The sequence below is a fragment of the Gigantopelta aegis genome, chromosome 12 (genome assembly GCF_016097555.1).
Source record: "Gigantopelta aegis isolate Gae_Host chromosome 12, Gae_host_genome, whole genome shotgun sequence".
NCBI lineage: Eukaryota > Metazoa > Mollusca > Gastropoda > Neomphalida > Peltospiridae > Gigantopelta > Gigantopelta aegis.
Window position 1 is genome coordinate 7010567 of NC_054710.1, and position 27944 is coordinate 7038510.

The 27944-nt window shown below is 37.7% G+C and overlaps 1 protein-coding gene across 3 annotated transcripts in view; it reads left to right on the forward strand.

Annotated features, from left to right (window-relative positions):
• LOC121386317 overlaps window positions 1-27944 on the forward strand; it is a 60896-nt gene that overhangs the window by 30535 nt on the left and 2417 nt on the right. Inside the window, exons 4-9 of one of the 3 annotated variants that reach the window (XM_041517181.1) lie at window positions 1523-1846; window positions 6104-6124; window positions 10436-10756; window positions 17793-17825; window positions 24491-24523; window positions 25756-25810. In XM_041517181.1, coding sequence (XP_041373115.1) covers window positions 1523-1846; window positions 6104-6124; window positions 10436-10756; window positions 17793-17825; window positions 24491-24523; window positions 25756-25810 — 787 coding nt within the window. The remainder of the gene's footprint in view (window positions 1-1522; window positions 1847-6103; window positions 6125-10435; window positions 10757-17792; window positions 17826-24490; window positions 24524-25755; window positions 25811-27944) is intronic. The other 2 variants (XM_041517182.1, XM_041517183.1) reach the window with 2 other exon arrangements.

Here is a 27944-nt window from a genome sequence, read left to right on the forward strand (position 1 = left end):
ATGTTTTACCTTTTAAATGTCAAAAGGATTCTACACTTAGGTGGTTCCAATATAGATTAATACAACGGATTCTAGCCACCAATACTCTTTTATACAAGGTACATTATATACAGTCAAATTCATGCAGTTTTTGCAATTTAATAACTGAAATATTACATATGTTTGTATGACTGTAAAATAGTACGTATGAACTATGGCAAGAAGTAGGAAAATGGATTTTGGTAAAAACTGGTGTTAACATTGAGTTAAAAAAGAAAATAATAATATTTGGTATGATAGACGATAAAATACAGAATACAGAATGAGAACCAAGAAACAGAACTTAAATATATTAGCAAATAAAAAATACTTTACAATAACCATTTTCAATAGTGAAATAAATTTTGTTTTTAAACTGATAATATAAAGAATTCGCCGAAAATTGGACACCATGTTTGAATATTTTTAAATAGAGAAACAAATTGTTATAAAAAGATATTTTAGAGGATTTTTTAATTGTGCTCACACTGCAGAGTGGGATAATACAAACGTGTCCTTTTCCTATCTTCTTCTTTCTTCACTTCCTTTCTTTCTTCTTTCCGATCTTCAGAATGATTTTTTTTCTTTTTTCTTTCATTTTGTTTAACTTTTTTTAATTTTACTTCTTCTTTTTTTCTTTTTTTTTTGGGGGGTGGGGGTGGTGATGGTTCGACTTTGATTTATCTTTATATTTTCAAAGAAGTCTTTGATATTACGCAAAAATAAGTTAATTATATTTCATGTGGTACAAACAGTTATAAATATATATTTTTAAAGTATACAGCATACAATTGTATAGTAATGATTTGAGATCCCTAACCTTGACATTGCTCTTCTTTCTGGGGATAATAATATTAATAATAATTAAAAAAAATAATAATAATAATAATAATAGTAAAATAAAACATCCAATACTTAATTCACAAAGTCTGGTAATAATGTTTGTCGCTCCTCAAAGCTGTTGTGCTGAAATGTTTAAATCTGACATCGACAACTCTGGATGATATGAAAGTGAAGATCGAACGCTTCGTCATTTTCTGTGACAATTTGTGGATTATGCTCAGGTACAACAGAGAGAAGGAAGCATAGGTGATAGGCTGTCGTCAGCACACACATATTCCACTGAAGTCAAAATTGGTTACTAGGTGTGACAATGTATTTCTACTGATGATCAGGTTTCGACTGTGTTTTCACTTGCCTGGAGCAACCGGGTGATTGAAAAATGCAGACCCTTTTGTAAATCCATCCTGCATAATTACCGTATGTACCATACTCAGAAAATGTGTTTTGTTTTCGATGTTGTCTCTTTGTATGTATGTGTTGGGTGCAAATACCACATGCACTTCTGTTACAGGTGCAAACCACGGGTGAGAGGTTGGAGGTCTTCATAAGTGTAAGTAGTTCTGGACCTCCTGTAAAAAAACAAATCCTGTATCCATACCTGTATTACATTAGTACAAATGCATAACATAAATATTTTATTAATTTATTTGTTCATTTGTAGGTTATGGTTTATCAGACACTGTCTGTTTGAGACCTGGAATCCGAGGAAAGAAATCAAAACTACTATGTGAAACATTTGAACATATACGGTCAGGATTAGGCTGGTTTCGACCAGATGGTAAATTGGTAGCCTATTGTACCCGTAATCATACATCCTGTTCGGAACACTGGGACTTCCAAGGCCAGTACACTTCTGTGATCGTTACGCCTACTCAAAATATTTTGGTAATAGAGTCATTCAATCCAGATACTGACAGTGGTGTATGGATCTGCAAGGATCTGTGGAGGGAAGCACCATTTTCATCATGTATCAAGGTAGACAGAGGCAAGTTACATGCAGCGTTATTAGGTTCCCAAGCTGTTTCGGCTGGGAACATATTGTTTTTGCTTGGTTTATTATCATTATTTTGTTTTTTGTTTTTTTAAGCTGCCTATTTTGTCATTTTCGGTGAAAGGTTCTGGACTGCTTTCAAGTAATTTTGTAGGTAATTAGGTCCCTCGAGTGGGTTGAATGTATTAAACATTGTTATTATAGGTTATGTGTATCATAGACGATTATAGCAACCCAGCAATCCGGTTTTACACTTGCCCAGTAGTCCAGGTATTATACCAACCACCATTTCAGCGAAACAACATGGCCGCAGTTATGTTATCCATGTATGTTATCTTTTAATCACGTGAGATCTATGAACAGTGTAAATGTGCGTACTTGTGGACAATTGTCTTTCAGGCCATTATATTTTCATCATTTTCAGGGAGAGCATGTCCCCGTATCCCCAAGGATTGTTGACTGCCTTGCATTATTATTTATAACCTGCTACACATTATGTCCATTAAAGGAAGGGATAAATAAGGCATTTGACCTGGTATGCATATTCAATGATATATAATGCACATTAATTTATTGCTTAATATCAACAAGTATAATCGTATAGTTAATTAATAAAACGGTGACTGCTATTATATATAACGGGCGCAGCTATTTTGTATCATCCCAGTGAATACGCCCTATGGCAAGCTGGTGGTTATGTAATACCTAACGTGTCATGTCAGGAATTAGTCTTCGAACTGAAGAAACAAAACATACCTGATTTTTGCGGATGCATCACAATATTCTGTAATAATAGTCATCCCAGCAACAATTATATATTATATTTTAATACAAAATAAACCACCATTGTCAAAGTGTTGAAATAACTGTATTATGTTTTGTACATAAATTAACCCACGTACTGAAATAATAATCGGAGTGTTCTTTTAGTTAATTGGTCTTTTCTTTTCGTGGCCTGTATCTGTGGTTCCTAATTGGCAGGTGTATATTTAGACGGTCCCCAGACACTGTGTCTAGACACACTAGAAAGACGTGCCACAGGGTATTGTGTGTTGACCGCACGGACACCCCTCTAATCATAATTGATCAGCCGTCCTGCTTTATTACTGTAAGTAATTCTGTAAACCCTTGATTAAGTAGACTTTCCCATCTAAAATCACAAAACTGACCAATTACGTAGTCCCAAAGAAAAGAAAATTATCACTTGGGTATCGTGAGTGGTCGTTTTTGCTCGAACGTAGCATACCAATAGGCCTAATAATATGCTCTTTTTTTTCTTTGGATTTTAACAAAAATAAAAATACTATAAAGTTTCCTTTTCGTTCTATTGATGCAAACTGAAATATATTTAGTTAAATAGTTTATTATACTATCAAGTCATTTATGTTGTTTTACAAGTCAGGTTGATGAAAGCGAAGCACCTTGTTGTAAATTAGAGCATTTGTTTACACTATGCATAGAGGAGATGGACGGAGCTTATGTCACTTTGCCCCAAGCTATACTACCGGACGTCACAAAATGGCTTCCCCCAGTTAGCAGGAGTAATCATTTTTTTTATTAACTCTAAAATTACGCGTTTTTCATTTGTTAAAGTGTTAGTATGTGTTGGTGGTCCGGGTATGCATCTTTCCAACACATAAAGCTCTTGTTTGAGTTTACCTTTAAACAATTTTCTAAATGAGTCGCTGTAATATTCAGAATTTTTGGGGATGGGGCATTATGATCTAGATAAAAGTGTTAAAATATAGAATTATTCTGCTGCTTGCTTCAGGGGGGAATTGGGATTTAAAACGGTTTGCCCTTTCCAGGCTTTTTAAATAAATAAATAAATAAATCAGTATACGTACGTCCAGAAGTGTTCAAGTTACACAAATATTGTTTTCCCTGTTGTCATCGAGAGCATTAATCAGGAGCAGATGCAGGATTTTGGTAAGGAGGGGTGCTGGATAGAAATGGCAAATAAATAAATAAATATACATAGTCTGAAACGTCATTTGGAGTATAACTTGAAGAACTGGTTTGGGCTGATATTTCCAGGTTGCAAGTATATAATACCAGATACACAATTTAATAAAAACATTGTATATTAATTTTAACACAGTCATTTACATTGTTCATCCCTTGGTTCGTGTAGATAATTAAGGCATCTTGTGATCAAACTTGACTCTGAAGCATCATCATGGATCTCACCGGACAAAGTCCAAACCAGTCCATTGTGAATTCCAAGATATGCAAGGAATTATCTGTCCATTCCTGCAGTACTTAATTTTTCATTTTGTCAGACATATATATATATATATATATATATATATATATATATATATATATATATATATACCGATGATTTATCACATACATCGGTTATTTCAGTTCTGTAGTTTGGATAATGTTGCCCATTTTAATTTCAATAATTAATGGTTTATGGAAACTGTCACGACCATGTCAATATGTCCCTTTGACATGTGCAGATATATGGTTTTGATAATGACAACGGTTTTGTCAGTCAGATTTATTTTACCACTGCTTGACACCCAATAGGTATTGTTGTTGTCATATTGGGGTTTATGTAGAATACAAATCAGAATTTTGGTGCACAAAAGTAGCATGGTCCAATCAGACAAACTCATTCAAAAAGTACATCTTTTTGGAAAAGTTGTCTGTTGTGGGGTTTTTACGAACTCTTTGCAATCCCAAATCGCTAAAATACCTGTATTAAGCGGCCACAGTAAAGTTTTACTATTATATAAAAGGGATATTTTAACGACAGTGATAAGGTGCAGCAAATAACCGATCTTCACACCTTCAGGAAGACATCTCGACTGTGTATCAATTAATAAAGTATGACTCTGGCATGCATATAATTGCCTCAGGGCAGGCTACGCTTGACATTTGTAGATTTACTTACTATGACAATACACCGCATGAAGTAGGAATTAAATAATTAAATAGAAAAAGAAAACAAACTTGTTGAGAACGGTTAATGTAATACATTACATTTGCATTATTTCTGAAAGAGACATGTCAAAAGTTGATTTATAGTCAACTGTGAAACACGCATCCGTTGATTAGCATTACAAACGGTAAAACAAGAAACAACAAATGTTTTAAAGACTATATAATATGTGGCAACCTGTACTCAGCGGTCACCTGTCTTAAGCGGTCACTTTTATCTACTCCCTTGTGTGACCGCTTAAGAAAGGTTTGACTGTATATATGTATGTATGTATGTATGTATAAAGAGGGGCACTTGTTTTTAAAAAAGGACACTTGAACTCAAGAAGGGGGTGTGCAGCCCCAGCACCCCTCTCTGTATCCGCTCCTGATTAAAGCATAATAAACTGTTGATTTGTATTTCGTATTTTTGACATTTTTCAGATAGATTTGCAAAACAAATTCTACATATTGGAGCAGTTTGTATCTTTAAATCCATATAGGTGACAGAAATAAAATTTATATGTTAGGATTATTCATTTACTTCTTTATTAATGTGTAAAATATGAAACAAGTGCAATATTATGTGTTATTATGGCAAGACAAAATGAAACAGCCTAACCAATATATATTATGCACTCGTGGCTAGGTAGTGAATAATACACTCATATGTGTTAGAGGTCAGCCATCGACAGCTGGCTGTGTTCTTAAAGGAGCCAGATCAGGTTTTATGTGTGTGTTTTAAAATATATATTTTACTGTTGTTTGTAAATTAAGTTCTGAGCCGATCTAGCCAAGTTGGTTAGGAGACCGTGTGTGCGTGCGTGTGTGTGCGTATACTGAAAGGATCCTGGCCAAATAATTTTTTAGGCTGACCTCCAGTAAAACGTTTAAAATGTGTATTGGCAGTTCCTTTAACAGGGACAAATGCTGAAATTACGGTCACATTCTTCATCTATTATCCCAAGTTCTCTTTTATTTTTTTGGCACTGTATTTATAGCTTTTCGAAATTAATATAAAGGGAAAATTGACTGTTGTAAATTTAAGTCATTCCTTTTGTCATACAGCTTACAATGTAGTTTGGTGACCAGTGTCGCTTTGAATCTCTATGCATAGATCAACGTAGGAAACTAATTGAATACCTTCAAATGTTTCTGTTATTTCTAACTTGTGGGCAAATCAATGGAAGGTAATCCGTAAATCTGTTATTATGGAATAATGTATATTTTTGGTGAGAAATTATAAAAGAACATTCTCAAATAATTAGATATAAGAATTATTTCAACTAATAATATATTTTTTCCTTTTGTTTGTTGTAGAAAATGTGACGGTAAAGTATAGTGAGTACTTTTTCTTTTCTTCATATTAAAGAACCTTATACAATATAATCAATGTTGTTTGACAATCTGTCGTAAATATTGTTTGAACTGGTATACATATTCAACGATATATAATGCATATTATTCTTAATATCAACAAGTATATTATTATATTTAATTAATAAAATTATTAAATGTGACGGCTATTGTATTTAATGAGCACAGCCATTTTGTTCCATTGCAGTGAATACACACTATATCAAGCTGTGGTTCCGTAATACTTAACAAGTCACGTTAGGAATTAGTTTTGGAATTGAAGAAACAAACATACCTGATTTTTTAGTGATGATAAAAAAGCCATGCTTGGCAATGTTCTGTAATGTCCCAGTAAGTCAGCAATAAGTATATATTAGTTTTCAAATTAAAAAATAAACCACCATTGTCTAGTGGTCGAAATAACTGTCATCATGTTTATCATACTGAAATAATAGTCGGCGTGTTTTCTTAGTTAACTGGTGTATCATGTAGTTGCCTCCGCCTGTGATTCGTGACAGACAGACATACAAGTTGCTTATTAAGGTCTTACCTCAAGGTGTATTTGGCAAGTGTATATTTGGCTGGTAACCAGATGAGACAATTAATTACCGCCGTCTAGACACAAACATATATATCTATATTATCAACATCATGATAGGGTAAAATAATCTAAAAATGGTAATGGACATTATCAGCCATAATGATTTTATTTGTAAATAATTCTGTAAAACTCTTGATTAAGTAGACTTTTTCATATAAAATCACAGAACTGACCAACTATGTAATCCCAAAGTAAATACAGTCAAACCTGCCTTCGCGCCCACCTTCATATGGCGGCCACCTGTCCATGATGGCCACCCTGAGGTCCCCCCAATGAACTTTATTATATATTTTACCTCTATATGGCAACCACCTGCTCAACGCGGCCAGCGGCCACACTTTTGTCATAAAAAAGCGAAAATGAACCTGCTATCGCGGCCACAATTGTTTTTTAGTGCAAGTTATAAAGAAATGTCGGCAATCGTGAAAAAAACGTAGGATGTTTTTGTTGATATAACCAATTGGCTTGATAAACAGCGGTCCTTTAAAGGTCATCGGTCGCTTAGCTGTGTTCGTTAATTAACAAGTGTTTTTAATCTGGATTAACGGTGCGATGTACTAGTCATCGGCGGTGGTCATTAAACGCAGTTGATAAGAGGGTATCTAGCCTAAAACAACTGGAGTTAAACGTGTCAACTCTAGATTCTGAAGTAGCTATTAGTGCAGCCAGTGACGTCGACACTGACGACGACAATGACGACGACTTGCCTCTAGCTATATTGGCCAAGTCAAAGCAGCTGTTCAACTGTACATTTCAAGAGTTGGCCGACTCAGATGCCGGCGTTCCAACCTGTGAGGAAGGATCTTTGAACTGGACCAGACCAACTTCGGAACTTCTGAAGAACTTGGAGCCATCCCAATCATCAGAAGATGTTAGCAGTGACGAAGAAAGTGTGGATACTACCACCGTGTGTTCTCTGTCAGAGGCCGAACAATATGTTCGAAAGTTAAACGAATTTGGACTCTTCCACGGTAAATGTGATATCGTAACTTCTGTGATGGAACTTCAGGAAAGTGTGTCAAACATGCGAGTTGAAAATATGTGCAAACAAAGCAAGATATGTGACTTCTTTAGCAAGTGAACATTAAAGGATAATCAGTGACTTTAATGCGCAGAACAGTGCTCCATTATTTTGTTGTTTGTTAAATATTCTCTTTTCCACTTAATAAAATTTCATATATACTACTCAAAAGAATTTAAGGGTCAGACGATATTTTCGACATTATTTTCTGAATGTCAATTATATTAGCTAGACCATAATGTCACGCATGGTATTGTTCCATTTTGACGAAAGTGGGTCTAAGCAACCCATAAATGAATTAAAATCCACTGTCATTAACACTGTCGACTAGTTCTAATGGCGAAAACATGCTTACATTTGCACGTAAATTAGGGCGAAAGCGAAAGGTCTGCTAAGTGCCCATAACTTGCTTTTTCACAAAGCGCTTCATTTGCACGCTTTGCACGTGTATTCCATGTTCCCAATGCTGAATTTCCGTATAATTGGAGCTTGCGTTCGTGTACGGTGCACACTCCAAATTCGACAATGGTACGACGTCAACTGACTATCGAAGATCGAGGAAGGGCTATTGCTTGGCTTCAGGATGGCAATACGCAAAGAAATGTTGCTCTGAGACTTGGTGTCAGTCAGAGTGTCGTTGGCCGTCTGTGGCAACGGTACCAAGCAACGAATTCTGTTCGAAATCGTCCACGTTCGGGAAGACCCCGAAGCACTACGAATAGAGAGGACCGCTACATCACCAATATGGCTCTACGTCAATGCACAACCACTGCACGCCGATTACGTGACAATCTGCGGACTGCGACTGGAACTCGAGTGTCTGATCAAACCATACGCAATCGTCTGAGAGCCAATAATCTACGCTGCCGTCGCCAGGCTGTTCGACCACCACTCCTACCACGTCACAGAACGGCCAGACGTCACTGGTGCACGCTTCATCTACGGTGGCAACGTGTTCAGTGGGGTCGAGTGATGTTCACTGATGAGTCCAGGTTTAGTCTCCAGTTCAACGACGGTCGGGTTCGTGTCTACAGAGGTCCTGGGGAGCGCTTCGCTGACGTTAACGTTAGACAACGTCACCGGTTCGGTGGTGGCAGCATCATGGTGTGGGGCGGCATCTCTATCCACCACAGGACCCCCCTCTATGTGGTGGATGGCAATCTGAATGGAATCCGCTATCTGAATGAGATTATCCGGCCGTTGGTTCTCCCAGGCCTTCAGCAGATTGGCGGTGGGGCAGTTCTGCAGGATGACAATGCCAGACCCAACCGCGCCAGGGTGGTAACGGACTTTCTCAGACAACAAGGTATCGCCAGGATGGATTGGCCAGCATATTCGCCTGACTTGGCCCCAATAGAGACGCCTGGGACGAATTAGGTAGGAGAGTTCGGGATAACCATGCCCCTCCGGCCAACCTTCATGATCTGGGTCAACTTCTTATGGCAGAGTGGCAGGCCATTCCCCAAGAGTTCTTCAGACGTCTGATCAACAGCATGAGGCAACGATGTGTCGAGTGTATTCGCGCCAGGGGTGGATTCACACACTATTAAACGAATGTTCTAATGTGTAAAATCCATGTTTGACAACCTTCAACTTTGACAGCATGTCATGTGACTTTCTTATATACAGTGACGTTTATTTGTGTTTTTTTGTAAATATTGAACAATAAATAAAAAATTTGGTGTAGTTTACATCATCAATCTAATACACTCTGAAACTTATTTGGTTATAAATTTTTGACCCTTAAATTCTTTTGAGTAGTAGATGATAATTTTTTGTCTTGTTTTTAATTACATTTTTGCACATGTATATGGCTCCGTAATAGTTCTATTGCAACATACGTGTAATTGTTTTTAAAAATTCGGACTTATATATGACGAGTGGCCACCATAGACAGGTTTGACTGTACAATTATTACTTGGGTCTCTTGAGTGGTCGTTTTTGCTCCAACATAGCCTAAAACCCATTTCGTTCAGTTTTTCCATTCAAAAACTAAAAACTAAAGATACAGAAAACTGAGTTCTGGTGAGTGTACTGTGCAAAATGGCGAGAAATATACATTGTACAATATATCGACTGGCGTCACATCGGGTGAGATATCTCGCCTGAAGTTGTCAGAATGTTAAGGAAATATTACACAGGATCCAGCTCATCAGACTATATATACAAATGCAAAAACGTATACACCAATACAAATGTACTTAAGAAAGTGATGCATTTATTAGCATTTATACTGTTTTACTTGTAGAATGCAAGAAAGTGCATTTCAAAGATGCCCCGAACACCTCTAAAAACATGTTCCATTTCCTCCATTCCAGCCCACCAGTCTAGTCCCCTCCTGGAAAATTACCTTTTAATTCATTTGTAAACATGTACAATACTCAGCACCAACAGGATTTTGTTTTGTTTTTGATTCTCTGTGTCTCTGTCTCTCTCTCTCTCTCTCTCTCTCTCTCTCTCTCTCTCTCTCTCTCTCTCTCTCTCTCTCTCTTTCTCTCTCTCTCTGCATGTATGTATATACATGTATGTATGTGTTGAGGATGGGAGTTTGGAGGTTTTCTCAATTTTAAGTAGTTTGTACCTCCTGTAAAAACATTTAAAAAACCACAAACACATCCTGGAACTGTGTCTGCATTACATAATTATTGTTATTACTTGTTTTGTTTATTAATAGGTTATGCTTCGACATCTATTTGCTGCATGAAACCCGGAATCAAAGGACAGAGAGCAGAACTAGGGTGTGAGATAAATGGCAATACATGGCTTGGAATAGGCTGGTATCGAGCAGATGGTGAACTAGTAGTCTCATGTAACCATTCAAATTCTATGTGTATTACGGATGAGAAATTCACTGGCCAGTACACTGGCGTGATCGATTCACCTGTTCAAGAAAGGTTGATAATAGAGTCGTTTAACCCAGGAACTGATGCCGGTCAATGGGTCTGCAAGGATATGCACCCCATAGCATCACTGTCTACATGTAAGAAGTATACAAGTAAGTTACATGAAACATTATTATTATTATTATTATTATATTGTCATTGTTTGTCAGGAAAGCTGAGTGGTCACCCCTGCTTCCCTCCATACTCACCAAATATTTGTTTAGGAGAGTGGTACATTTGTCACCTTGCAATAAAAAAATTATAAGAAATTTCATGCGACTGATCCTTAGATTGCTTGATTTTACTCATGGCAATGACTGGTTGTCAAAAGATATTTTAATTTTCATATTAAAATTTGTGAACAAAAGTGCAAAAACCAAATGTGTGTTGTATACTGTGTCACCTAGTGCATCAAAACATATCATCAGGTACTCAAGGATAAATGTTTGTTTTATTAAGAAACTTAAATCAGATCGACAATATTTGAACATTTTGTTATCCAGAAATTGGTTCACATAATTTTTCTAGATTTTATTTTATTTTATTTATTTACTTAGTGTATTCATTTCTATACATCGGAGTGTTTATTGTTGTCCTACTATCTGTAAATCTGAACAACAAAACCGTAATAAGTGATCAGGGCCCCGTTCCACAAAGCTATCTCAGCACTACTATCGCCGTAAAATAACTACTATCGCCTCCTTAACTTTGTTGCTTAGCTTACTATCATCGTAAATTACTGTGAAAATTTACAATAGGTACGAGGCAGCTGTAAGCCACTAACGTAGCTGTCATATGGCAGTTAAGTGATGATTTGGTCATGTTCTAAGAAGGATTGTAACTTTTTAAATAAAAATGGATCTAATATATACCAAATACCTTTTATAAAACTCAGCGTTGGGTGAAAAACATTCTAGGCCATACAAAATACGGGAGATAACTGTCATGCCTTGTGCAATCGGCAATTATCGCTTAGCAAATAAACTGACAAAGTTACTTCATGGATGTCCGATACCAATGAATACATCCAAGATGTTCCGAAAAGTCGGTAACCAATTCATTATTTAACTAATTTGTACTTCTTCGTAAAGAATATTTTAATCATTAAAGGGGGCACATACAACTACCGTAACAGGGTTCGAACTCAACGATCGCCCCTGGCGACTGAAAACGAAGACTGGCAACTGAAAACCTACAGTAAGGTTGCCCGCCTGGCGACCGATTTAAAAAAAAAAAAATTCTCTTATAATCTGTTGCAATATTGTTTGTTTTTTTTAGAAAATATTATTCGGGCAAGTGAAAATAGATCCCGGCAAGTGAAAGTGCAACTCAAAAAAAAAAGTTAAGTGCAGACACTGCCATAAGGTTGCTTTGTGGAACGGCTGTAAAATATATGGTGCCATTTGTAAAATTCACCGTAAGTCACTACAATTAACCTTAGCTACAATTCTTTCGTGGAACAGGGCCCAGGGCCGTATTTCTGTACAATGCAGATCGTAATAAGTGATCAGGGCCGTATCTCTGTACAATGCAGACCGTAATAAGTGATCAGGGTCGTATCTCTGTACAATGCAGACCGTAATAAGTGATCACGGCCGTATCTCTGTAGAATGCAGACCGTAATAAGTGAAAAGGGCCGCATCTCTGTACAATGCAGACCGTAATAAGTGATCAGGGCCGTATCTCTGTACTAAGCAGACCATAATAAGTGATCAGGGTCGTATCTCTGTACAATGCAGACCGTAATAAGTGATCACGGCCGTATCTCTGTAGAATGCAGACCGTAATAAGTGAAAAGGGCCGCATCTCTGTACAATGCAGACCGTAATAAGTGATCACGGCCGTATCTCTGTACTAAGCAGACCGTAATAAGTGACGAGGGCTGTATCTCTGTACAATGCAGGCCTTAGTTATCAGGGCAGCATCTCTGTACAATGCAGACCATAATAGGTCATTACGGCCGTATCTCTGTACAGTGCAGACCGTAATAAGTGATGAGGGCCGTATCTCTGTACAATGCAGTCCGTAATATGTCATCAGGGCTGTATCTCTGTACAGTGCAGACCGTAATAATTGATCAGGGACGTATCTGTGTACAGTGCAGACTGTAAGAGACCAATGCTGTATCTCTGTACAATGCAGACCGTAATAATTGATCAGGACCGTTCCACGAAGCGATCATAACACTACTATCGCCATAAATACCTACCATCGCGACATTAATTTTTGTCTACGATCGCCAGCCCCTTCCACGACGCTGCGAAGTTTACTATAATCGTCGTAAATTTACAGTAGGTACGAGGCAGTTGTAAGCCACTAACGTAGCTGTCAAATGGCAGTTAAATGATGATTTTGTCATTTTCTAAGAAGGATACTAACTTTTTGTATAAAAATGGATCTATTATATAGCAAATAACTTTTATAAAACTCTGCGTTTGATTAAAAAACCCATTCTAGGCCATAGACTTTCACACGAAAATACGGGAGATAACTCATGGATACTTCATGGATGTCCGATACCAATGAATACATCTAAGATGTTCCGAAAAGTCGGTAACCAATTCATTATTTTACTAATTTGTACTTCTTCGTAAAGAATATTTTAATCATTAAAGGGGGCACTTACGACTACCGTAAGGTTCCTTTGTGCCAGTTGTAAAATTCACAGTGCCAGTTGTAAAGTTTACAGTGCCAGTTGTAACAGTTGTAAAATTCACAGTGCCAGTTGTAAAATTCACCTTATGTCACTACAATTGATCTTGGCTACAATTCTTTCGTGGAACGGGGCTCAGGACCATATCCCTGTACAGTGCAGACCGTAATAAGTGATCAGGACCATATCTCTGTACATTGCAGACCGTAATAAGTGATCAGGACCATATATCTGTACAATACAGACTGTAATAAATGATCAGGGCTGTATCTCTGTACAATACAGACTGTAATAAGTGATCAGGGCTGTATCTCTGTACAATGCAGACCGTAATAAGTGATCAGGGCCGTATCTCTGTACAATGCAGACCGTAATAAGTGATCAGGGCCGTATCTCTGTACAATGCAGACCATAATAAATTATGAGAGCTGTATCTCTGTACAATGCAGACCGTAATAAGTGATCAGGGCTGTATCTCTGTACAATGCAGACCGTAATAAGTGATCAGGGCTGTATCTCTGTACAATGCAGACCGTAATAAGTGATCAGGGCCGTATCTCTGTACAATGCAGACCGTAATAAGTGATCAGGGCCGTATCTCTGTACAATGCAGACCATAATAAATTATGAGAGCTGTATCTCTGTACAATGCAGACCGTAATAAGTGATCAGGGCTGTATCTCTGTACAATGCAGACCGTAATAAGTGATCAGGGCCGTATCTCTGTACAATGCAGACCGTAATAAGTGATCAGGGCCGTATCTCTGTACAATGCAGACCGTACTAAGTTATCAGGGCCGTATCTCTACAATGCAGACCGTAATAAGTTATCAGGGCCGTATGTCTGTACAATGCAGACCTTAATAATTGATCAGGGTCGTATGTCTGTACAATGCAGACTGTAGTAAGTGATCAGGGCCATACCTCTGTACAATGCAGACCGTAATAAGTGATCAGGGCCGTATCTCTGTACAATGCAGACCTTAATAATTGATCAGTGCCGTATCTCTGTACAATGCAGACCATAATAAATGATGAGGGCTGTATCTCTGTACAATGCAGACTGTAATAAGTGATCAGGGCCGTATCTCTGTACAATGCAGTCCGTAATAAGTGATCAGTGCCGTATCTCTGTACAATGCAGTCCGTAATAAGTGATCAGTGCCGTATCTCTGTACAATGCAGTCCGTAATAAGTGATCAGGGCTGTATCTCTGTACAATGCAGACTGTAATAAGTGATCAGGGCCGTATCTCTGTACAATGCAGACCGTAATAAGTGATCAGGGCCGTATCTCTGTACAATGCAGACCGTAATAAGTGATCAGGGCCGTATCTCTGTACAATGCAGACCCTAATAAGTGATCAGGGCCGTATCTCTGTACAATGCAGACCGTAATAAGTGATCAGGGCCGTATCTCTGTACAATGCAGACCGTAATAAGTGATCAGGGCCGTATCTCTGTACAATGCAGACCGTAATAAGTGATCAGGGCCGTATCTCTGTACAATGCAGACCCTAATAAGTGATCAGGGCCGTATCTCTGTAGAATGCAGACCCTAATAAGTGATCAGGGCCGTATCTCTGTACAATGCAGACCGTAATAAGTGATCAGGGCCGTATCTCTGTACAATGCAGACCGTACTAAGTTATCAGGGCCGTATCTCTACAATGCAGACCGTAATAAGTTATCAGGGCCGTATGTCTGTACAATGCAGACCTTAATAATTGATCAGGGTCGTATGTCTGTACAATGCAGACTGTAGTAAGTGATCAGGGCCATACCTCTGTACAATGCAGACCGTAATAAGTGATCAGGGCCGTATCTCTGTACAATGCAGACCTTAATAATTGATCAGTGCCGTATCTCTGTACAATGCAGACCATAATAAATGATGAGGGCTGTATCTCTGTACAATGCAGACTGTAATAAGTGATCAGGGCCGTATCTCTGTACAATGCAGTCCGTAATAAGTGATCAGTGCCGTATCTCTGTACAATGCAGTCCGTAATAAGTGATCAGGGCCGTATCTCTGTACGTAATAAGTGATCAGGGCTGTATCTCTGTACAATGCAGACTGTAATAAGTGATCAGGGCCGTATCTCTGTACAATGCAGACCGTAATAAGTGATCAGGGCCGTATCTCTGTACAATGCAGACCGTAATAAGTGATCAGGGCCGTATCTCTGTACAATGCAGACCCTAATAAGTGATCAGGGCCGTATCTCTGTACAATGCAGACCGTAATAAGTGATCAGGGCCGTATCTCTGTACAATGCAGACCCTAATAAGTGATCAGGGCCGTATCTCTGTAGAATGCAGACCCTAATAAGTGATCAGGGCCGTATCTCTGTACAATGCAGACCCTAATAAGTGATCAGGGCCGTATCTCTGTACAATGCAGACCGTAATAAGTGATCAGGGCCGTATCTCTGTACAATGCAGACCGTAATAAGTGATCAGGGCCGTATCTCTGTACAATGCAGACCGTAATAAGTGATCAGGGCCGTATCTCTGTACAATTCAGTGTCTATAAAAGTGGAAGCTTGGGTTCTTGTTTTAGGTTGTATATACACAATTTGCTTATATACTGATAAATGTATATAGTAAATTGTAATGTAAATAATAATTATAAATAATAATTTTTGTAAAAAATTGTATACAGCATACAATTGTACAGTAATGATTCGAGGCCCCCAACCTTGACATTGCTCTTGTTTCTGGGGACAATAAATAAATAATTTGTTAAAACAAAAACCCAACCCCCCCCCCCCCAACAACAAACAACAACAATCCCATCACCCGACGCCCGTGCCAAGTGAAATTTTCATGTTGGGAAATTAATTAGGTTAACTGCATATGCCCGATGACAAGTGAGTAATGTAACGCCTAAAAGATAATTTCATTTTGTTACAAGTCTCTGTAAATCCTCTGACATGAGTTCTGATCGTTCGAGCTTTTGCATAGCTCTAAGGAAAACTAATCGTGACCCTAAGTGCTGGAACAGTCGGAACTCACTAATGTGTTAACACAAGGAAACAGAAACTGTCTTAAAATATTTGATATTCCCATTTTACTATCGACTGAGATCAGTAATTTCCGCCACTGAACGTTTGATTGAATTCATGCAAGTAATTGCTCTTAAGATCTTCAAACTTGGAAATAGCGTACAATATGCTTTTAGTGTTTCTGCCAGAAAGAAATATTTGGGTATGGCGCTATGAAATTGAATGGGGGGCCTCCCCAACAAACAAAATGGGTTACATTTAGGGTTAGGGTTAAGAAAATCATACAATAATGATAAGAATCATTAATTTTGTCAAAATGTTATAACTTAAAAAAAAAAAACAATTGGGCTATGGCACCATACCCGTTTTACCCTCTGGCAGAAACCATGACTTTACACCTTATATTAAAATAAAGAACACATATTGTGTACGCAATCAAAATGTTTAATCGTTGCAAACATGGTATATGAGGTGGGATACAGTTTACAATTGTCGTATTAAAATTAATGTCCGCAATCTGCTCTTTGCAAATGAACGGAGACATAAAGCAAGTGCTACTAACGAGTTCATTTGAACACAGCATATAATACATATTATGAACTGTATTCAACTGTTTAAAGCAACAAGTAGAGGAAGATGGACAAAAGTACAATAAACAGTGGATATACTATTGAAGACATATTAATTTAGTACCGGTACTTCCTGGGTAGGTGGTGTAACCTGTTGCCGAAATGCTTTATTTGTACAATTAAGCCAATTACTTTCAAGATTATTACATTATTGAGTAATGTATTAAATCCAGTACGTACAGTAACATAATTCGTTCCCCTAAGTAGTATGGGCAAGTGGGAAAATATATGGGGTAAGTGAAAATCTGATTGGCATTTTTGGTTTTAATTTTGAACCCCTGATACTTGGATGTCAGGAAATTATTGTTCAGTTTTAGCCTGGTTAACTTTATACTAAACATATTAGATATGAGCTATTCAGTTTAAATCTATTTCTATGTATTTCCAATTGCAAGTAAAAAATATTTTTGCTGCCTTTGCTTACCCTAAAGTATCTCGAATTATCTTACAAAATGCCTATACTAAACCTTTTAAACAATATTCAAAAGGAAGATTGACATCGTTATAGATTAGGTGACGTCATTCGTTATCGATTTTTACAGCTGTGGTTGTAGATAATGTTCACAAAGTACGTCAGTATTGTAGTGTTGTTTTTCTTTCATACATTTTAGCCAAAAAGCAATTTTAATGATGGAGTTTTAATTAACACTTACTAGGCTTTATTGAAAATGAAAACATGAATTATATTACCTAAACGGTTTCAGTTGAAGACGTCTTTCGATCATGCTTATTTGAGACATTAACATTCTATTTTTATTTAATTCCACAGAATTCCTGTTTCATTTCACATTTTAACACCTACATGTAACATTAAAGTAATTGTAATGGTTGTGAGGTTGTTGTTTTTTTCTCTCTTTCAGGATCGGTTGACTATTCTTTCATTAAATATCGGGGTAGGTCCATATCTTTAATACTCCTGTTAAATATGACAGTGGACCCATGTGGCTGCCATGAAAAAATGTCATTTCCAGTATTGCATTTTGTCATGTTTCTCTGCTCTAAGTCACTGATTAGTTCAGAAGTACTATTGGATTTAAGTACTTACCTCAAAGGTTGTCAGAGGCATCGGCCTCAGTGGTGGTGAAGTGGTTAATCTATGAGACTGAAGGATAGTAGGTAGTGGGTTTACATTCTAGTTTAATAAGGCCTCAGTGGTAGTGTAATCGTTAATCTGTCAGACTGAAGGATAGTAGGTAGTGGGTTTACATTCTAGTTTAATAAGGCCTCAGTGGTGGTGAAGTGGTTAATCTGTCAGACTGAAGGATAGTAGGTAGTGGGTTTACATTCTAGTTTAATAAGGCCTCAGTGGTGGTGAAGTGGTTAATCTGTGAGACTGAAGGATAGTAGGTAGTGGGTTTACATTCTAGTTTAATAAGGCCTCAGTGGTGGTGAAGTGGTTAATCTGTGAGACTGAAGGATAGTAGGTAGTGGGTTTACATTCTAGTTTAATTCAATGAAGGTTAATCTGTGAGACTGAAGGATAGTAGGTAGTGGGTTTACATTTTAGTTTAATAAGGCCTAGTGTAATCGTTAATCTATAAGACTGAAGGATAGTAGGTACTGGATTTACATTCTAGTTTAATAAGGCCTCAGTGGTGGTGAAGTGGTTAATCTGTGAGACTGAAGGATAGTAGGTAGTGGGTTTACATTCTAGTTTAATAAGGCCTCAGTGGTAGTGTAATCGTTAATCTATGAGACTGAAGGATAGTAGGTAGTGGTTTTACATTCTAGTTTAATAAGGCCTCAGTGGTGGTGAAGTGGTTAATCTCTGAGACTGAAGGATAGTAGGTAGTGGGTTTACATTCTAGTTTAATACGGCCTCAGTGGTAGTGTAATCGTTAATCTGTGAGACTGAAGGATAGTAGGTAGTGGGTTTACATTCTAGTTTAATAAGGCCTCAGTGGTGGTGTAATCGTTAATCTGTGAGACTGAAGGATAGTAGGTAGTGGGTTTACATTCTGAGACTGAAGGATAGTAGGTAGTGGGTTTACATTCTAGTTTAATAAGGCCTCAGTGGTAGTGTAATCGTTAATCTATGAGACTGAAGGATAGTAGGTAGTGGGTTTACATTCTAGTTTAATAAGGCCTCAGTGGTAGTGTAATCGTTAATCTGTGAGACTGAAGGATAGTAGGTAGTGGGTTTACATTCTAGTTTAATAAGGCCTCAGTGGTAGTGTAATCGTTAATCTGTGAGACTGAAGGATAGTAGGTAGTGGGTTTACATTCTAGTTTAATAAGGCCTCAGTGGTGGTGTAATCGTTAATCTGTGAGACTGAAGGATAGTAGGTAGTGGGTTTAAATTCTAGTTTAATAAGGCCTCAGTGGTGGTGTAATCGTTAATCTGTGAGACTGAAGGATAGTAGGTAGTGGGTTTACATTCTAGTTTAATAAGGCCTCAGTGGTGGTGAAGTGGTTAATCTATGAGACTGAAGAATAGTAGGTAGTGGGTTTACATTCTAGTTTAATAAGGCCTCAGTGGTAGTGTAATCGTTAATCTATGAGACTGAAGGATAGTAGGTAGTGGGTTTACATTCTAGTTTAATAAGGCCTCAGTGGTGGTGTAATCGTTAATCTCTGAGACTGAAGGATAGTAGGTAGTGGGTTTAAATTCTAGTTTAATAAGGCCTCAGTGGTGGTGTAATCGTTAATCTGTGAGACTGAAGGATAGTAGGTAGTGGGTTTACATTCTAGTTTAATAAGGCCTCAGTGGTGGTGAAGTGGTTAATCTATGAGACTGAAGGATAGTAGGTAGTGGGTTTACATTCTAGTTTAATAAGGCCTCAGTGGTAGTGTAATCGTTAATCTATGAGACTGAAGGATAGTAGGTAGTGGGTTTACATTCTAGTTTAATAAGGCCTCAGTGGTGGTGAAGTGGTTAATCTCTGAGACTGAAGGATAGTAGGTAGTGGGTTTAAATTCTAGTTTAATACGGCCTCAGTGGTGGTGTAATCGTTAATCTGTGAGACTGAAGGATAGTAGGTAGTGGGTTTACATTCTAGTTTAATAAGGCCTCAGTGGTGGTGTAATCGTTAATCTGTGAGACTGAAGGATAGTAGGTAGTGGGTTTACATTCTAGTTTAATAAGGCCTCAGTGGTAGTGTAATCGTTAATCTACGAGATTGAAGGATAGTAGGTAGTGGGTTTACATTCTAGTTTAATAAGGCCTCAGTGGTAGTGTAATCGTTAATCTACGAGACTGAAGGATAGTAGGTAGTGGGTTTACATTCTAGTTTAATAAGGCCTCAGTGGTAGTGTAATCGTTAATCTACGAGATTGAAGGATAGTAGGTAGTGGGTTTACATTCTAGTTTAATAAGGCCTCAGTGGTAGTGTAATCGTTAATCTGTGAGACTGAAGGATAGTAGGTAGTGGGTTTACATTCTAGTTTAATAAGGCCTCAGTGGTAGTGTAATCGTTAATCTGTGAGACTGAAGGATAGTAGGTAGTGGGTTTACATTCTAGTTTAATAAGGCCTCAGTGGTAGTGTAATCGTTAATCTGTGAGACTGAAGGATAGTAGGTAGTGGGTTTACATTCTAGTTTAATAAGGCCTCAGTGGTAGTGTAATCGTTAATCTGTGAGACTGAAGGATAGTAGGTAGTGGGTTTACATTCTAGTTTAATAAGGCCTCAGTGGTAGTGTAATCGTTAATCTATGAGACTGAAGGATAGTAGGTAGTGGGTTTACATTCTAGTTTAATAAGGCCTCAGTGGTGGTGTAATCGTTAATCTCTGAGACTGAAGGATAGTAGGTAGTGGGTTTACATTCTAGTTTAATAAGGCCTCAGTGGTAGTGTAATCGTTAATCTGTGAGACTGAAGGATAGTAGGTAGTGGGTTTACATTCTAGTTTAATAAGGCCTCAGTGGTGGTGTAATCGTTAATCTGTGAGACTGAAGGATAGTAGGTAGTGGGTTTACATTCTAGTTTAATAAGGCCTCAGTGGTAGTGTAATCGTTAATCTGTGAGACTGAAGGATAGTAGGTAGTGGGTTTACATTCTAGTTTAATAAGGCCTCAGTGGTGGTGAAGTGGTTAATCTATGAGACTGAAGAATAGTAGGTAGTGGGTTTACATTCTAGTTTAATAAGGCCTCAGTGGTAGTGTAATCGTTAATCTATGAGACTGAAGGATAGTAGGTAGTGGTTTTACATTCTAGTTTAATAAGGCCTCAGTGGTGGTGAAGTGGTTAATCTCTGAGACTGAAGGATAGTAGGTAGTGGGTTTAAATTCTAGTTTAATACGGCCTCAGTGGTAGTGTAATCGTTAATCTGTGAGACTGAAGGATAGTAGGTAGTGGGTTTACATTCTAGTTTAATAAGGCCTCAGTGGTGGTGTAATCGTTAATCTGTGAGACTGAAGGATAGTAGGTAGTGGGTTTACATTCTAGTTTAATAAGGCCTCAGTGGTAGTGTAATCGTTAATCTACGAGATTGAAGGATAGTAGGTAGTGGGTTTACATTCTAGTTTAATAAGGCCTCAGTGGTAGTGTAATCGTTAATCTAGTGGGTTTACATTCTAGTTTAATAAGGCCTCAGTGGTAGTGTAATCGTTAATAGACTAGGATAGTAGGTAGTGGGTTTACATTCTAGTTTAATAAGGCCTCAGTGGTAGTGTAATCGTTAATCTAGTGAGACTGAGACTGAAGGATAGTAGGTAGTGGGTTTACATTCTAGTTTAATAAGGCCTCAGTGGTAGTGTAATCGTTAATCTGTGAGACTGAAGGATAGTAGGTAGTGGGTTTACATTCTAGTTTAATAAGGCCTCAGTGGTAGTGTAATCGTTAATCTGAAGGATAGTAGGAGTGGGATTCTAGTTTAATAAGGCCTCATAGTGTAGTTAATCTAGTGGGTTTACATTCTAGTTTAATAAGGCCTCAGTGGTAGTGTAATCGTTAATCTCTGAGACTGAAGGATAGTAGGTAGTGGGTTTACATGAAGGATAGTAGGTAGTCTATTCTAGTTTAATAAGGCCTCAGTGGTAGTGTAATCGTTAATCTATGAGACTGAAGGATAGTAGGTAGTGGGTTTACATTCTAGTTTAATAAGGCCTCAGTGGTAGTGTAATCGTTAATCTGTGAGACTGAAGGATAGTAGGTAGTGGGTTTACATTCTAGTTTAATAAGGCCTCAGTGGTAGTGTAATCGTTAATGAGACTGAAGGATAGTAGGTAGTGGGTTTACATTCTAGTTTAATAAGGCCTCAGTGGTAGTGTAATCGTTAATCTGTGAGACTGATGGATAGTAGGTAGTGGGTTTACATTCTAGTTTAATAAGGCCTCAGTGGTAGTGTAATCGTTAATCTGTGAGACTGAAGGATAGTAGGTAGTGGGTTTACATTCTAGTTTAATAAGGCCTCAGTGGTAGTGTAATCGTTAATCTGTGAGACTGAAGGATAGTAGGTAGTGGGTTTACATTCTAGTTTAATAAGGCCTCAGTGGTAGTGTAATCGTTAATCTGTGAGACTGATGGATAGTAGGTAGTGGGTTTACATTCTAGTTTAATACGGCCTCAGTGGTAGTGTAATCGTTAATCTGTGAGACTGAAGGATAGTAGGTAGTGGGTTTACACTCTACTTTAATAAGGCCTCAGTGGTAGTGTAATCGTTAATCTATGAGATTTAAGGATAGTAGGTAGTGGGTTTACATTCTAGTTTAATAAGGCCTCAGTCGTAGTGTAATCGTTAATCTCTGAGACTGAAAGATAGTAGGTAGTGGTTTTACATTCTAGTTTAATAAGGCATCAGTGGTAGTGTAATCATTAATCTATGAGACATAACGATGGTAGGTAGTGGGTTTATACATATATTTACCTGAATGGTTGTTTGTGTATACATGAATTCATCAAAAGATGGCAATGAAATATTAGTTTTATTGTCAGAACAAATTATGTTAATCTTTAGTTGAAAGGAATTAATATATATGTTTATATGGTTGTTTTTTAGATTATAAAATATTTAAACATCAGGTAGCAAGGGTAGCATATTTTGCCAATATAAATGACTGAGGACTATTTTAATTAAACTATCAGAAACATCTCTCTCTATATGTGTATTTCTGCAAACACGATAATTCTGACAAGCTGACGATAATTTAACACTTCAGATGACTTGTAGGAGTTTATGTTAAACATTTTACTGAAAATAAAGCACCCGTAATGCACAATAGCCACGGTTCAATGATGTATAAGCTGTCACACACACACACACACGCACACGCACACACCCGTGCATTCCAGCGGTCTCTACAATGCATGTAGTTTGAACAGTCAACAGACTTCAATGACCTAGTTGACACTCGCGTAATGTTGATAATTGGATAATTTACATGTATTTAAGATCATGTCCGATGACGCTGATATTCAGATACTTGGTAATAGCGGTGCAATTAATGTTTTAATATTTACTTTTAATCTGTTTTCAGTTCACAAAGTATATTTTATTTGTAACAATATAAGGACAAAATACATCTTGGAAAAAAACAACAGAATTCAATATAGTACACGGCAAAAGAAATGCCGCAGAGAATGAAAAAGTCCATGGCAATCTCCACGACATTGCCGATTGTTGCAGGCAATTGCAGGGGTTGTCTAATAGCACTAAATCTCAATGAAATGTGGAACAAGGATTTTCATAGTTTCATGAAAATGTTAGTCAACTATGGTGTTGTTGTAGTAGTGTTGGTATAAAGTGATCCTACAGGCAGTAGCCAGTGGGGATTCCCCTGTTGTCTCACTTGGTAAAGCTCCGGACTGTCATACTGAGACACCGTGGTTAGCAAAACCACAAGCAATATTTTAATGTGGAACAAATATATATGCCATACAATTTGTAATAGTGAATGTTATGCTGTTGAAATAAGATCGCCAAAATAATATTTTTGCGATTAACACTTATTATTTTTTAATAACAAAATATATGGGACTTTCTTGTCTCACTCATGTCTTCTGATGGTCTGAACATGATAATTAAACTTTGATTTGATGATATATTATTAAAAACAGAACTAATTGTCCTGGAGATTTTTCATTTTTCATTATCATTATTATTATGGGTGACACTTAAACTTGTTACGGAAAAATATGTCTTTCCACATCATAAAAATACCAAAGGGCTATGTTTGATCAATAAATATCTAATTTGGTTAATATATTCACCCATATCTGTAACACAACACACATCCGCAGGCATTTTCCTTTCACAATTATCTGATGGATTAGCCTTCCTATGCACAAAGAAACAAATCAGCGAGTAATGCAGCACAGTTGGTGTACAGTGGGTCTCTCTCTCTCTCTCTCTCTCTCTCTCTCTCTCTCTCTCTCTCTCTCTCTCTCTCTCTCTCTCTCCCCCTCTCTCTCCCCCTCCCTCCTCTCTCTCTCTCTCTCTCTCTCTCTCTCTCTCTCTCTCTCTCTCTCTCTCTCAATCTCTCTCGCATAGTAAGACTGCTGTGAAGATGAGCTAGTATACAAATGTCAGATTGTATACTGATGTATTTTAGTGAGAATTTATGCATACAGATTATCCAATAGTAAGGTATACAAAATGTTTCATGTTAATTTTTCTTTAGATTCCTATTTACCTCCTGCTGCAGCAAAGGGTGGTAAGTACCGGTTCTTGTTTTCTTTTCTTCATATTAAAGAACATCCACGCATCTATCTCAAGTCGAAAACGGTGTTTTATAAGGATACCACATTTCAAGAACCATCCACGCATCTATCTCAAGTCGAAAACGGTGTTTTATAAGGAGACATTTCAAGAACGCGTTCTCCACAAAATGTTTTGAACCACCACCACCTAAATTGTGATTGATTGTGTACAGTTTAAATGTAAAATTTCAAAAACAATTACAAATAAAACAAAATCAGTTATATCAATCTAAAACAAAGTATCAGTGCATTTACGAAGGGATGATAATAGGAACTGTAAACTAAATAACTGTGTATAGATTTCCACACCAACTAAACCTACTCATTTCGATGTTTGTCTTATCCATTCAAGTAACTCGAAACATATGTTCCCAGGGCTTAACCAGCACAGAATATACCTTGCAATTTAGATAAGGTTTAATGCTTCAAACTACATCTCATAATGTTAAGCTTAATATAATGTATTTTTGGTATAAGTTATACTTAAGTATAATTTCAGTCGGTCATAATACAATATTTATAACACAATATTCAAATCACGTATGGATGTGTGACGTGGTGATTGTTTTAACAATGGAACTGACGTTAAATATAATTGACGCCATGTTTGATATCCTTACATAAAACATAACTCTATAGTGCATGGTATTTGTTTTCTGGATGCTGTGCAGCTTTCAATGTAAAGTGCCTTTAGACATATTAATACAACATGGGCGTACATAGGGGGGGGGGGGGTTTGATGGGTTCGACCGACCCCCCCCCCCCCCTCTGAAATCGCTTTTTTTATAATTTAATATATTTGACATTGATATCTGACGTTATTATATTTACTCAGCATAGAAATATATGCCCAATATCTCTGCAATCTATTTTGGAACCCCCCTTTTCAAAACTCAACATAGAAATATATGCCCAATATCTCTGCAATCTATTTTGGAACCCCCCTTTTTAAAATCCTATGTACGCCCATGTACAATTAATGTATACGTCAATTACGGAGTGCAGTGAACTGGTTATAGTTTACATTTAATTTGCAAAGTTATAAAATTGTGAATGTATGTCATCAAAAAGATATCACATACTTTAACTACATTGTATACGCTACCTGTTATATGATATATGATATGATATGATATGATATGATATATAGTGCAGATACATGTACATGCATATGCTTTTGTTGTAGGTGCCTGTGTCCATGTAGCATCAACTTCTATGGTTATTTCCTGGATCGTTTCCATGTGAGAACATATTATTGTTTAATGTCAGTTATTGTTGTTGTTGTTGTTTTGCATGCCACCTTTGCAGGGTGTGCACTTTACAGTTGCTCAGTCGCCCGACGTGTGCCAAAAGAATGTCTGACAAGCCAAAATCTTACACAGAGACTGACAGTTCTAAGACACCATAGGGCATGCTAACTGTGTGAAGATTTCAAACAACGCCATATAATTCTGACACAAAGTAAAGTTTGTTTTATTTAACGATGCCACTAGAGCACATTGATTTTTTATCTTATCATCGGCTATTGGACGTCAAACATATGGTCATTCTGACACTGTTGTTTTAGAGGAAACCCGCTCTTGCCATATAGGCTACTCTTTTACGACAGGCAGCAAGGGATCTTTTATTTGCACTTCCCACAGGCTGGATAGCACAACCAGTTATAGGAACCAGTTATGGATCACTGGTCGGTGCAAATGGTTTACACCTACCCATTGAGCCTTGCGGAGCACTCACTCAAGGTTTGCAGTCTATATCTGGATTAAAAATCCCATGCCTCGACTGGGATCTGAACCCAGTACCTACCAGCCTATAGACCGATGGAATAACCATGACGCCACTGAGGCCGGTAAATTCTGACACAGAAGTCGTTCCAGCAGGGTTGTGTCCAGGAACTCCTGAGGGCATTTAACATGTTTTAATTTTGATATTTAGAGACTACATCTGTTAAATACGATGCCTCAATGACCAAAATGATGGCCGATGCTATTCCATATTTTGAACTTGGTGAAACTCTTGCATATTTATTCAGCGATAGAAATAGGCAGAAGTGTTCATTAGTCCCCGGGACAAGTACATCAACAAATCTACTTAGCCAGTATATTTTCACTTGTCCAAATAAATGTTTTGTTTTATTCAAGTACAAGGACCATATTTTTGATTTCTCAAAACGAAGCAATGAGCATCAATCTCTGGGTGATATAGGAATGATATATTGTCCGATACAGTCCTCTGTAATCTAGTCTGGGAGTGGCAGCAATCTTTGGGCGACATAGGAATGATATATTGTCCGATACAGTCCTCTGTAATCTAGTCTGGGAGTGGCAGCAATCTTTGGGTGACATAGGAATGATATATTGTCCAATACAGTCATCTGTAATCTAGTCTGGGAGTGGCAGCAATCTTTGGGCGACATAGGAATGATATATTGTCCGATACAGTCATCTGTAATCTAGTCTGGGAGTGGCAGCAATCTTTGGGCGATATAGGAATGATATATTGTCCGATACAGTCCTCTGTAATCTAGTCTGGGAGTGGCAGCAATCTTTGGGCGACATAGGAATGATATATTGTCCAATACAGTCATCTGTAACCTAGTCTGGGAGTGGCAGCAATCTTTGGGCGACATAGGAATGATATATTGTCCAATACAGTCATCTGTAACCTAGTCTGGGAGTGGCAGCAATCTTTGGGTGACATAGGAATGATATATTGTCCAATACAGTCATCTGTAACCTAGTCTGGGAGTGGCAGCAATCTTTAGGTGACATAGGAATGATATATTGTCCGATACAGTCATCTGTAATCTAGTCTGGGAGTGGCAGCAATCTTTGGGTGACATAGGAATGATATATTATCCGATACAGTCATCTGTAATCTAGTCTGGGAGTGGCAGCAATCTTTGGGCGATATAGGAATGATATATTGTCCGATACAGTCATCTGTAACCTAGTCTGTGAGTGGCAGCAATACAGTCATCTGTAACCTAGTCTGGGAGTGGCAGCAATCTTTGGGCGACATAGGAATGATATATTGTCCAATACAGTCATCTGTAATCTAGTCTGGGAGTAGCAGCAATCTTTGGGTGACATAGGAATGATATATTGTCCGATACAGTCCTCTGTAACCTAGTCTGGGAGTGGCAGCAATCTTTGGGTGACATAGGAATGATATATTGTCCGATACAGTCCTCTGTAACCTAGTCTGGGAGTGGCAGCAATCTTTGGGTGACATAGGAATGATATATTGTCCGATACAGTCCTCTGTAACCTAGTCTGGGAGTGGCAGCAATCTTTGGGTGACATAGGAATGATATATTGTCCAATACAGTCCTCTGTAACCTAGTCTGGGAGTGGCAGCAATCTTTGGGCGACA